This window comes from Delphinus delphis, chromosome 5, assembly GCF_949987515.2.
Source record: "Delphinus delphis chromosome 5, mDelDel1.2, whole genome shotgun sequence".
In the NCBI taxonomy this organism is placed as follows: Eukaryota; Metazoa; Chordata; class Mammalia; order Artiodactyla; family Delphinidae; genus Delphinus; species Delphinus delphis.
In genome coordinates this window covers 68,753,370-68,766,415 of record NC_082687.1, presented here as the reverse complement: position 1 = coordinate 68,766,415, position 13,046 = coordinate 68,753,370, and the positions used below count along the sequence as shown (strand labels likewise).

General features: G+C 40.3%; 1 protein-coding gene across 4 annotated transcripts in view; it reads right to left on the bottom strand.

Moving 5' to 3' along the window:
• Positions 1–7,082, bottom strand: part of NFXL1 (nuclear transcription factor, X-box binding like 1) — a 53,195-nt gene extending 46,113 nt beyond the window's left edge. Inside the window, exons 1-3 of one of the 4 annotated variants that reach the window (XM_060012601.1) lie at positions 7,032–7,082; positions 6,452–6,697; positions 3,631–3,804 (exon numbers count right to left, since the gene is read on the bottom strand). In XM_060012601.1, the coding sequence (XP_059868584.1) occupies positions 3,631–3,804; positions 6,452–6,695 (418 nt within the window). In that variant the 5' untranslated portion in view covers positions 6,696–6,697; positions 7,032–7,082. Of the gene's footprint in view, positions 1–3,630; positions 3,805–6,451; positions 6,716–6,965 lie in introns of those variants that run through there. The other 3 variants (XM_060012600.1, XM_060012602.1, XR_009519566.1) reach the window with 3 other exon arrangements.
• Positions 7,083–13,046: the final 5,964 nt, after the last annotated feature.

Below are 13,046 nucleotides of genomic sequence, written 5' to 3'. Positions count from 1 at the left end.
GTTACCTTGACCTTCTCTCAGAGTATACTTGCTGTTACAGTCCTTAACAAATCTGGTGGGGGCAGAGTCACAGGCAACAGCAGCAAGATGTCAAGTAACAAGGGAAAGCATATCAAAAAGCAAAGTGAAAGGAACTGCAAAGTCAAAGCTCAGCAAAGCCATTGAACCTAAATATAAGCATATGCGTATGAATGTGTAAGTGTGTAAAAGTCTGTGTGTGTGTGTGTGTGTGTGTGTGTCTGACGCATAGCAAATTCTTAGTAAAAATCTGTTGAATGAAAAGATCCTGAGATCAATACAGTATAATAACCTTGTTTCATTAAATTATGCTATTTCTGCTAAAAAAGGAAGCATGACTTCTTAGATAAAAATTACTAGACTGTATTTCCTTTAAGCAACTATTAAGCATTTACTTGCTAGGCACTGTACTATTCTTATTTCAGTAAGATTAAATAAGCTATTTTTACTTTCATTTTACAGATGAGAAAACTGAGGCACAGAACACTTAAGTAACTTCAGTATGACTCCAAAGTGAGCCCTCTTGACGACTATGCTATGCCACAGCAAGGGTTGAACACAGGAAGGTCCAAGAAATAACAGCACGATGAAAGGCAGAAAAGCTACCCAAAAGCACACACAACAACAAAAGGACGATAATCTGAGTCACTTTAGTGTAAGAGAAATAAACCTACAGGCCTTTAGTACAATAAAGATTGTTCAATAGAGGTTAACCGAGTCTCCAAGTACACTAATAATATAAACTATCATAAGTACAGAACTTCCCATGGCAATAAAATGGTACAAACCAAAATTTAAGTTACCAAAAAGAAAAATTAAATAAATAGGACACTTAGATAATTCTTTACTTTCTAAGATCATCCAAGTAAACACAACACTCACAAAAACTTGCTCTATCATAATATAAATGCAAGTATAATTTATGATATTATACAAAATATACATAAAATTACTCCCCAACTATAAAATATTATAAACTTATTAAAGACAATTGCTTTATTTTAAACCAATATCGAAGTTTGAAGAGATTCTTAAAGGCAGACTTAATAATCATATTCTGTGTACTTATTCTGCTTTCTGACACAGCTGGCTCTAACAAATGTATAACATTTTAAAATTTCATCTAATTTAACAGCTAACATGTAAAATAGAATATGAAAACAAGATGAACACGCTTTAATAAAATAAAGTCTAATCTTATACTCATAAAATTTATGTAAGATTTCTTTGAAAAATGTGTTAAAATTTGGCTGCAACAATAAAGTATACTGCCCAAGATGTCACGACAGATAGCATGGCATTTGAAGTCATGCATAAAAAGATCACTCTGGCAACTGAAGAAAAATGAGTGTGAAGGAGGCCAAGACTGGAAACATGAAGTACCTGAAGTTAAGAGGCAGTTAACAGCAGATAAAGCAAAAAATGACCTCGAGCAAGTTAATGCGTCTGTCCCAGTTTTCTCATCTTTAAAATAGTAACAATAGTAATAGTAATATCTACCTCACAGAGTTAATATGTGGATTTAATCCACATATTAAACAGCTGTAGGGGCCTGAATTAAGGTGATGATAGCATGTGGGGAGTGGTGGGATGAATTTAAGAAATTGAGGAAGTAAAACTCAGCAGGACTCGGTGACAATTAGATTGTGTTGCTTTGAAAAGTCGATGTTCAGAAGGAAAGAGTGCTGTGTTAGACGAGCTGTCTGACAGGCAGAGGGGAGGAGTAGTAGCGAATAAAACACACTCATGCGTGTATATGCCAACCCTGCTCCCAGATTTCTGGCTTAGGTAGGTGACTGGGAAAATTATAGTATTAATAGAGATAAAGGGAACAAGAGAAGAAATAAGTTATCTTTCAACATATGTTTGTGTTTCCATAGGCCAGCAAGACAGCGATACCCATCAGGAAGCTGACCATTCAAGTTTGAAATCTGAGATATCACAAAAGTATAAAGGCTGTGCTCAGACAGAAAGAACGAACTTCTCTGGTAAAGTTTTGGTATTCAATTCACTAATATGAGATGGGAACCATCTCATGACCCTGGCATTTATCATTCTAAAGTTAAGTGATCAGATTTCCTTACTTTGGTAGAGGCAAAGTACAGAACACAAAGGAACGAAAATCAAAATATTTATGGATTTGACATAATACCGTATAAGAAAAATTGCCTTAACACTTTAAGATGAAAGCCATGTTAAAAATTAATAAAAGTGGGACTTCCCTGGTGGTGCAGTGGTTAAGAATCTGCTTGCCAATGCAGGGGACAAGGGTTCGAGCCCTGGTCCATGAAGATCCCACATGCCGCAGAGCAACTAAGCCCATGTGCCACAACTACTGAGCCTGCGCTCTAGAGCCCGCGAGCCACAACTACTGAAGTCCGCGTGCCACAATTACTGAAGCCCTTATGCCTAGAGCCCGTGCTCTGCAACAAGAGAAGCCACCACAATGAGAAACCCGTGCACCGCAACAAAGAGTAGCCCCTGCTCACTGCAACCAGAGAAAGCCCGCACGCAGCAACAGAGACCCAACACAGCCAATAATAAATAAATAAATTTTTAAAAAAATTAATAAAACTTACAAATGATAAAAGTTTTCTAAACACTAGACAGAAATACTGAGTTATATCACTGAATTTCCTATTTAAAAATAAAATCTGTATCTAGAGTGGTTTCAGTGAGGTCTTCTTGAAGCAGGATACTTGAGGTTACTTTCTATGAAGTTCTCTAAAAGCAAGAAACCTCCTAACCTTAAGGTTCCTCTTTATCAATTTTTACGTGGCTCAACCAGACTTCTTAGTCAAGCTTCCTAATCTTAATTCCTTGGCAGATATGGTAAATTCCTTGGAAAGCTTTTTGATGATGTGTACCTATGTTCATGATGCCGTCAATATACTCAGGCAACTAATACGGATAATGCATGCAAGAATGTTTCCAATAATGACTATAAGCATAAAATGTGGAATGTGTAAGAGACTTACATTTAAAATAATCTACTTCTACACTTAGTCCCAAATCTTCACAGTGACATCACTTTGGCCGTCTCTCTCACAAACAAATGTGGCTTTGAGAGTAACCCGGATATATACAACATATAATGTGATTAAACACTTCAGACCTGAGGAGACTTAGATTTTTTTTACATATAAAAATCAGAAGTTGTAAGATATAAAATAAAGGAATTAAGTCAAGAAATGAAATTGACTTCAAGGTACATTTAACATGATGACAAAGAGAATAATGAAGAATAGATTTAAAGGAGTATTCAAAGTCCTCAAGTGCAATCAAATCATCATTAGGAACAACCTGACCCCACTCATTGCACAGGGACCTTTGGCATCCCCCTCCCAGCATTCTAATGAAATGCCAATTAAACACAAAAGAGAACTTCTAAGGCTGTAAGAGACATTGCCATCCTATTTGCTTTATAGAAAGATTAGCGTTATACAACGTATAACTCAAATAGTAAAAGGTACAAAAATTCAACTCTACAACACAAAAATGCTCATTCTTAAGATGCAAAACCTATTCCACATAGAGTAAAGGTGTCAGAAAAAGTCAGGAATGTATTTTCATTGATGTAAAAATGTCAAAATTGAAAAGCTCATACAGTACCTGTCTGAGTAGTGTAAGTTATAAACGTATTAGCAACTATTTTTCCTCTTTTTCCTTCAAAATCCTCATCTCCTTCTTCCTCAGATGAAGAGTTAAGGTGTTCTTCAACAAGTTTTTTGGCTGCAGCTTGATTAGCCTTCTTGATTTCCTCAAATTTCTTTTGAGACATCAGCTCTGCTTAAAAGAAAAAAAAATGAGTTTCATTTCTGCAAAACAATCTCTCAAAAAGCAAGGCATGATATACCAATACATTATTAAAATACAGATTTAAAAGTCATCTTTGGCGCATTCTATTTCACTATCATCCATGAAAAAAGTATTTTCAAATTTCTTGTCACACAAGTAAAGAGAATACCACAATACAAACTTACACTTTTGTTAAATATTCCGCTAAATGCCAACTACTTGTTCTCGAATGACTAACAAATCAATTTTTAAAATTATAAAGCTATGATAAAGTATCAAAAAACTGGTGATCAACCTCAAAACAGGATATTAACAAAACTGAAGTGAGATGTTTAAAAATTGAATGGTACACAGTGATTTTTAAAACAAGGGAAGCATACCCACTGGGAGCACATCAGAATCAGCAGAGTCAGGCACTTTCTCAAACCATCCTCTTGCACACTATAACCCAGCCTGTCTTGGCCCACCAAAGACCTTGCACAAACAGTATTCACTGTCTACCCACTATGTTTACAATCTGCTTCTTAGAAAGCTCAAGGACTTTGTGTCTTTATTAAGATGTGGTCACAAATCATACTTATTTAACATTAATCCCATACAAAATATTGCTAACATGGAAAATATGTCTCTTACAACAACTTCATTCCGAAAAGAAATGTTAAGTAAGTTTTGGATTAGTTCTTCTGCTATTCTGTTTAGCACTGTCTGTACCTGTATTTTTTTTTTTTTTTTTTTTTTTGCGGTATGCGGGCCTCTCACTGTTGTGGCCTCTCCCGTTGCAGAGCACAGGCTCCGGACGCGCAGGCTCAGCGGCCATGGTTCACGGGCCTAGCCGCTCCGCGGCATGTGGGATCTTCCCGGACCGGGGCACGAACCCGTATCCCCTGCATCGGCAGAAGAACGCCCAACCACCGCGCCACCAGGGAAGCCCTGTCTGTACTTCTTGTTACTTGCTTAATAACACAAAAAGAATTAAATTACTTCACAGCACTTTCCCAATGAGACTTCAAACTCCTCAAGAGCAAGGACCATGAAAATTCTCTGCAAGCATTAAGTGTTAATAAACTCTTCTGGACAGCAACCATAGTTCAAGAAAGGAGTCACAACATACTAAACTGATCTTAATTCATTAGTGCCCATAATTAGTGCCACTTTACGCTTGAAACTGATGAGCCACTAAAAATACAAACTTTCTTATTTTAGGTGGTGTATTTGTACTTAATGATGTTTTATCTTTTATTTTCCTCATGAAATGTTTTCCTTCTCTTACTGCAGCCAGCTTGGCTGGGGACTACTCAGTGTTTCAAGTAAAACTGGAGGAAAATGTACAGTGCCCACATCGGAATCTTTGAGTACTAGGAGAAACGTAATTGCTATAAGATATATGACTCAAAACATTATGTACAATAAGATGATAAATGTCATTATGAGAAATGAGCACTTAAAAGACATTTTTTAAAAGGCTGAATTAGACAGATATAATAAAAACATTCATAACCTGATCAATGGACCTACATAAGATCATCTCAAAGAAACCTGACAAAGCAACCTTACCATATATTATTTCTTACGGTCAAATCTCAATTATCCAGTTAAAGGATGCTTGGTTTTCTACTATCCACAAAATCCAAGAAAGCTTACCAAAACTGTTCACAGTCCTCCCTCTCGCACACCTCACCACCACCACTATCATAAACTCAGTAACCAAGAGAATACCACTTATCTTTAAAATTAGCTTAGGAGACATTCAGGAGCTCAATTTGCTCCTCCCCGCAAAAAATATATTTTGAAAAATACATTCTAAATACAACAATAAAATGATTTTAGGGATTATTCTCTTAGCCCCCTGAATTCTTTCATTAGTATGGACAACTTAGAATTGCGTGTGTGCTCCCAGGCTCCACTAAAACACTGCCTTGGATGAAGGATTATTGAAAGCTGGAGAAGGCCACACCAGATACATCCCAGAAAGGACATGAAATTTGTAACTAGGAACCGCAGTTGAAAAAAGTACCACAAGCTCAAGTGTTTACAGAACATAGATAATTAAAGTTACTAAACTAAGGCAATCAAATAAAAATGGAAAATGACAACTGGCCCCAGAAGTAGGAAATAGGAAACACAATGTCAAGTGGAAAGCCTAAACCCAATCTAAATAAGATTTCTGCGCCTCAGCCCAGCCGACTGTTGCCACGCACAAAAGTACCAATGCCACAATACCTTATCTTACAAGAAAAGTTGTTAACCAGATTTTTATGAGATTTTAAAAAGAAAAACCAAAAAACTGCTGGCAACCAATTCAGATTTAATGCATTGTGTTAACCAAACCAAACTATAGGCTAAATCAGCCCCCCAGGCCACTGTCTGCAACTGGGGGGATTCAGTAGGCAAAAAAGAGTGAAGGGAAGAACATTGGACGGAGAAGTAACACTGATTAATATCAATTACAGTGATGATGAAAGAGGTGTGATGGGAATCGGCCTAGAATGAGTAGCTGCCTGAAAGGTTTGAGAAGTGAGACCAATAATAAACTCCCGAAGGAGAAGGAAAGAAATGGATGCGAAGGCAGTTCTGACTAGCAAGTGCCTTAGTAGGTAGGCATCCAGGTGAGCCCGAGGACGGGAGCCATTCTCACCACTGGCCACGGAAGTCTGCGGCGCTTCAGATCCCGCGGGGCTGCGCCGGGCTGAGCTACCTGCAGCCGCAGGGGTTGCAGCTCCACCGGGAATGGGGCCAAGGCCAGCAGCGCCCACCGACCCCTTCTCTCGCCCTCCTCCGGCGCCGCGAAGATGGACTCCATTTCCTGGGGAGGGGACCGCAGTGGCCCGTCCTCGGGCTCGGCCTCGGCCACTGGCCACCTGGCGCCAGGAAGCTTCCATCCCTGTAGAGGAAAAAAAAAAGAGTGGAAGGAGCGTGAGCGCGGTGGTACCAAGGCGGGGAAAAAGGACAGCGGGGGAAGCCGGTGTGAGAGGCGGAATGAGGACGGCCTCCGCGGGGTGGGGACCGGGTTTGAAAAGGTCGCGGCCCTGTCTCTCCCAGAGGGCGAGTCCCCGCTGAGCCCGGGCTTTGGAGATGTATCGAAGAGGAAGAGGACTAGGCAGAGAAATGGACCGCGAGTCAAGGGGCATCCAGCGCCGAAGAAGGAGAACCTGGGAGGAGGAAAGCGCCTCCTCGGACTCAGTTGGAGCGCCGTTACGGGAGAACTGCAGACTGACCCAGCGGCTGCCGCCGGGAACCAACTGCAGTAGCGTACCCAGAGGAAAGAAAGCTACGTCCCCTTACTGACGGCGCCCGCTTTCAACGACTACAGTTCCCAGAAGCCCCCGCCCACCGCTCGCAGAACGCGTGGCATCACTAGCCGCTTCCTCATCCGGAACCGTGTCTGTGTGTGGGGGGGGGGGGGGGGGGGGGAAAGGCCTCGGAACGCATGCGCTAACTGAAGCGGGCCTTCGGAAACTACAATTCCCGGCGTGCTTTGGAGCTCGGACAGGGTGGGCACACAGAGAGGGCGCAAGGTGGGGCGGAGGTGTTCAAAACCCAGAGGATGCCGCTTTTTCCGTGCGACTACCCTAAACCCAGCTCGGTATCGGGAGGCTATCTCAGGGGTCGTAATTGACTGCCCGCCATTTTTAGCCTCGCCTTCGGGCTTTCTGGTGGTAGGAAACTTTTCTCACAGAAGGGAGGAGGCACTTATAAAGAAGACGCTTCGGTGTTGGGGAAGAGGGAGGGAAAGCTGAGGGCGTGTTGCGGAAAAGTGGCTGGAGTGGAGAAAGTGCACTTCTGAATTGTAAAAGCAATGTAGAGGATAAATCTAACGGCATTATTATCATAGTCCTTTATAGTTAACAATATACTTTTCCTGAAGCAAGCCGATTTTTACCGTCACGACAGCTCTCTAAAGTAGCCTTTATTAAGGAAAGTAGGAAGGAGCCAGGTCTGGTCCTGATTCTTCTGACTTCGCTGTTTTCAATAAGAAATAAAGAAAGAGGAGGGAGTGGGAGAAATTTCAAAAATTCGGGGTTGTATCTGGGATTGAGAAATACACTGATTGCTGTTTGGGACTACACGGTCCTTTACAAGCCTTCAACCTAATTAATTCCTCTACATTAATAATAAGTACTGGGCTTCCCTGGTGGCGCAGTGGTTGAGAGTCTGCCTGCCGATGCTGGGGACACGGGTTCGTGACCCGGTCCGGGAAGATCCCACATGCCGCGGAGCGGCTGGGCCCGTGAGCCATGGCCGCTGAGCCTGCGCGTCCGGAGCCTGTGCTCCGCAACGGGAGAGGCCACAACAGCGAGAGGCCCGCGTACCGCAAAAATAATAATAATAATAATAAGTACCTAATATTTATATAGCATTTATTAAGTTCCAGGCATTATTCAAAGCGTTTTACATATATATGTATATTAACAATGTGGTACTCACAATAATCCTGTTATCCCCATTTTACAGCTGAGAACACTGAAGCACAGACAGGTTAAGTAAGTTGCCCTTGTTATAGCCAGGTATTATTACCGATTCCATTTTTTAAATTAGGAAACAGAGACACAGAAAACTTTCTTATTCAGCATCCTAGCAGAGCCAGGATTGCAACTGAGCTGTGTGAATCTTGGACTATGCTCTTAAAAACGCCATACTGTATTATTACTGTGAGAAGGTATTTAATGTTTACCTAGAAATTCCAGTTACTTTTAGAGGACCTAATCAGGCAAAAAGACTCACATAATCAGTTTTTCCCCTGCCATATTATACAATGATAATTGATAATCATAATAATTACTGTGGCATCAAAAAGAATGTTATGTGCTCTCTGAATGAGCAAACATTTATTATAGTATTATAGTAAAGTTTAGTAGTGGAGAGCTGATATATATCATAATGTGGAAGCATATGTAAATTGAGAATACAGTTCAAAAGCTACCATTGCTGTAATTTTTACTTTGAAACTTCAGATAACATTTGAGGAAAACAAGAGTTCTTTCTGTTTATCAAAAGGGAACATGAAAAATATATGAAGCTGATAAATATATAGTTAAGATTATAAACATTGAGAAATATAATTGTATAGTTCTAATTAATCTTAATTCTTAAAAATACTACCCTCAAGAATAGCTAAAAACAAAAGACTGGCTAACTGTTGGCAACTGGAACTCTCATACTTACTGTTGGGAGTGGAAATTGGTTCAAACACTTTCGAAAAATGTTCAGCAGTATCTATTAAAGCTAAACAGGACTTACTACTAAAGCATGGGACCAAGCAGTTACACTTCTGAATATATACTGAAAGACATGAGTGCATAGCTCCACAAAAACTCATGTTTACAGCAGCTTTAGTCATAATAGCCAAAAACTAGGAATAACCCTCATGTCTATCAACAGGAGAATTTAAAAATTAATTGTGGTATATGCATATAATGGAATGCTATGCCAAAAAAATATATATACGTGTAGCAAGATGGGTGAATCTCAAAAGATATCATGTTGAACAAAAGAGGCCAGATGCAACAGAGTACAGTAGGTCCCCTACTTACGAACCTTCAAGTTGCGAGCTTTCAAAGATGCAAACGTCTGTTCGCATGTCCGATCACATAAGTTAGTTCACGTGTCTGGTGTACACTGTCACATGTGTGCATTGTTTACAAGTGGTTGTGCTTTTGTGTACTTTACTATACAGTACTGTATAGAGTACAGTGGTACAGTATCTTTATTTCAAGCCCAGAATGTCCAGAAGCAAGAGTAAAAGCAGTGATGATGTAGCTTGTACTGCTAAGAAGCGCCAGGAATTGGAGGCCCAGAGAAAGGACGAAGAGAGACAAGAAGAAGAAGAAGTAACTGAAGAACCAAAGAGATTCACAACGCAGGAAATGGCAAGGGGATTTTCTTTATTTGAGGAGGCACTTAGTTTTTGAGGCACAGGAGAAGAACATAGAACGGTACACGAAGGTTGCAGCAACCCTTCAGAATGCAATCCCGTGTCATCTATGAAGAGAAAAAAAGAGCTACTACCCAGACATCACTGGATCATTTTTTCAAGAGGGTAGATAGAATGAATCCAGCAAGGGACCATCACCTGTGCCATCAACGTCAGGCGTGAGTGAAATTGCAGCTCGCCCTCCGTCTCTTATTGCTGATGATCCTTCAGCCCTACCATCTCCCACCTCCTCTCCCTCCTCCAGTCAGTAACTCTTCTTACCTGTTCACTCGATGTCACCCCCTGTATGCCAGCTGTTGTACTGCACTACTGTACTTTTCAAGGTACTGTACTGTAAGATTTAAAATGTTTTATTTTTTGTATTTTTTTATGTATTATTTGTGTGAAAAGTATTATAAACCTATTGCAGTACAGTACTGTATAGCGGACTGTGTTAGTTGGGTACCTAGGTTAACTTTGCTGGGCTTACGAATAAATTGGATTTTGAACGTGCTTTCAGGATGGAAGTTGTTCATATGTAGGGGACTTATTATACCTACTTGTGAATCCAATTTCATGAAGTTCCTGAACAAGTAACAGAAGCCAGATTAGTGCCTATTTCTTGTAGGGGTGGGAGGATTTTAACTGGGAAGAGCAATAAGGTATCCTCCTGAGTGGTGGAAAAATTCTATCTTGATCTAGGTAGTAGTTTCACTTATGTGTACACATGTAAAAACTCAAAAAATTATACATTTATGATTTGTGCAATTTACTATATGAATGATACACATCAATTTTTTTTTTTTTTTTTTTTTTTGCGGTACGTGGGCCTCTCACTGTCGTGGCCTCTCCCGTTGCGGAGCACAGGCTCCGGACGCACAGGCTCAAGTGGCCATGGCTCACGGGCCCAGCTGCTCTGTGGCACGTGGGATCTTCCTGGACCGGGGCACAAACCTGTGTCCCCTGCATTGGCAGGCAGACTGTCAACCACTGTGCCACCAGGGAAGCCCCACATCAATTTTTTAAAAGAATTATGAAATTAAAGATGATAATACAAATAGATGGAGAGATATACCATGTTCTTGGATTGGAAGAATCAACATTGTGAAAATGACTCTACTACCCAAAGCAATCTATAGATTCAATGTAATCCCTATCAAACTACCACTGGCATTTTTCACAGAACTAGAACAAAAAATTTCGCAATTTTATGGAAACACAAAAGACCCCGAATAGCCAAAGCAATCTTGAGAACGAAAAAAGGAGCTGGAGGAATCAGGCCCCCTGACTTCAGACTATACTACAAAGCTACAGTAATCAAGACAGTATGGTACTGGCACAAAAACAGAAAGATAGATCAATGGAACAGGATAGAAAGCCCAGAGATAAACCCACGCACATATGGACACCTTATCTTTGATAAAGGTGGCAGGAATGTACAGTGGAGAAAGGACAGCCTCTTCAATAAGTGGTGCTGGGAAAACTGGACAGATACATGTGAAAGTATGAGATTAGATCACTCCCTAACACCATACACAAAAATAAGCTCAAAATGGATTAAAGACCTAAATGTAAGGCCAGAAACTATCAAACTCTCAGAGGAAAACATAGGCAGAACACTCTATGACATAAATCACAGCAAGATCCTTTCTGACCCACCTCCTAGAGTAATGGAAATAAAAACAAAAATAAACAAAAGTGACCTAATGAAACTTCAAAGCTTTTGCACAGCAAAGGAAACCATGAACAAGACCAAAAGACAACCCTCAGAATGAGAAAAAATATTTGCAAATGAAGCAACTGACAAAGGATTAATCTCCAGAGTTTACAAGCAGCTCATGCAGCTCAATAACAAAAAAACAAACAACCCAATCCAAAAATGGGCAGAAGACCTAAACAGACATTTCTCCAAAGAAGATATACAGACTGCCAACAAACACATGAAAGAATGCTCAACATCATTAATCATTAGATAAATGCAAATCAAAACTACAATGAGATATCATCTCACACCAGTCAGAATGGCCATCATCAAAAAATCTACAAACAATAAATGCTGGAGAGGGTGTGGAGAAAAGGGAACACTCTTGCACTGCTGGTGGGAATGTTAATTGGTTCAGCCACTATGGAGAACAGTATGGAGGTTCCTTAAAAAACTACAAATAGAACTACCATATGACCCAGCAATCCCACTACTGGGCATATACCCTGAGAAAACCAAAATTAAAAAAGAGTCATGTACCAAAATGTTCATTGCAGCTCTATTTACAATAGCCTGGAGATGGAAACAACCTAAGTGCCCATCATCGGATGAATGGATAAAGAAGATGTGGCACATATATACAATGGAATATTACTCAGCCATAAAAAGAAACGAAATTGAGCTATTTGTAATGAGGTGGATAGACCTAGAGTCTGTTATACAGAGTGAAGTAAGTCAGAAAGAAAAAGACAAATACCGTCTGCTAACACATATATATGGAATTTAAAAAGAAAAAAAATGTCATGAAGAACCTAGGGGTAAGACAGGAATAAAGACACAGACCTACTGGAGAACGGACTTGAGGATATGGGGAGGGGGAAGGGTGAGCTGTGACAGGGCGAGAGAGAGTCATGGACATATACACACTAACAAACGTAAGGTAGACAGCTAGTGGGAAGCAGCTGCATGGCACAGGGATATCGGCTCGGTGCTTTGTGACCGCCTGGAGGGGTGGGATAGGGAGGGTGGGAGGGAGGGAGACGCAAGAGGGAAGAGATATGGGAACATATGTATATGTATAACTGATTCACTTTGTTATAAAGCAGAAACTAACACACCATTGTAAAGCAATTATACCCCAATAAAGATGTTAAAAAAAAAGAATTATGAAATAAAACATAGAAAAAATAAGACATCTGAATACCTTTATTGTCCAGTGATTTAAATAACTGTGGTTTAATTGTATTTATTCGTCCATTACTGACATGTCTTCCTTTTTTTTTTTATTGGAGTAAAATTGCTTTACAATATTGTGTTAGTTTCTGTTGTACAATGAAGTGAATAAGCTATATGTATACCTATATCCCCTCCCTCTTGGACCTCCCTTCTCCCCTTCCGCCTGCCCATCTAGGTCATCACTGAGCATCAAGCTGAGCTCCCTGTGTTATACAGCAGGTTCCCACTAGCTATCTATTTTACACATGGTAGTGTATTTATGTCAAACCTGATCTCCCAGTTTGTCCCACCCTCCCCTTCCCCCCAGCCGTGTCCACATGACCATTCTCTCCATCTACATCTCTATTCCTGCCTTACACCTCACACTGGTCAGAATGGCCA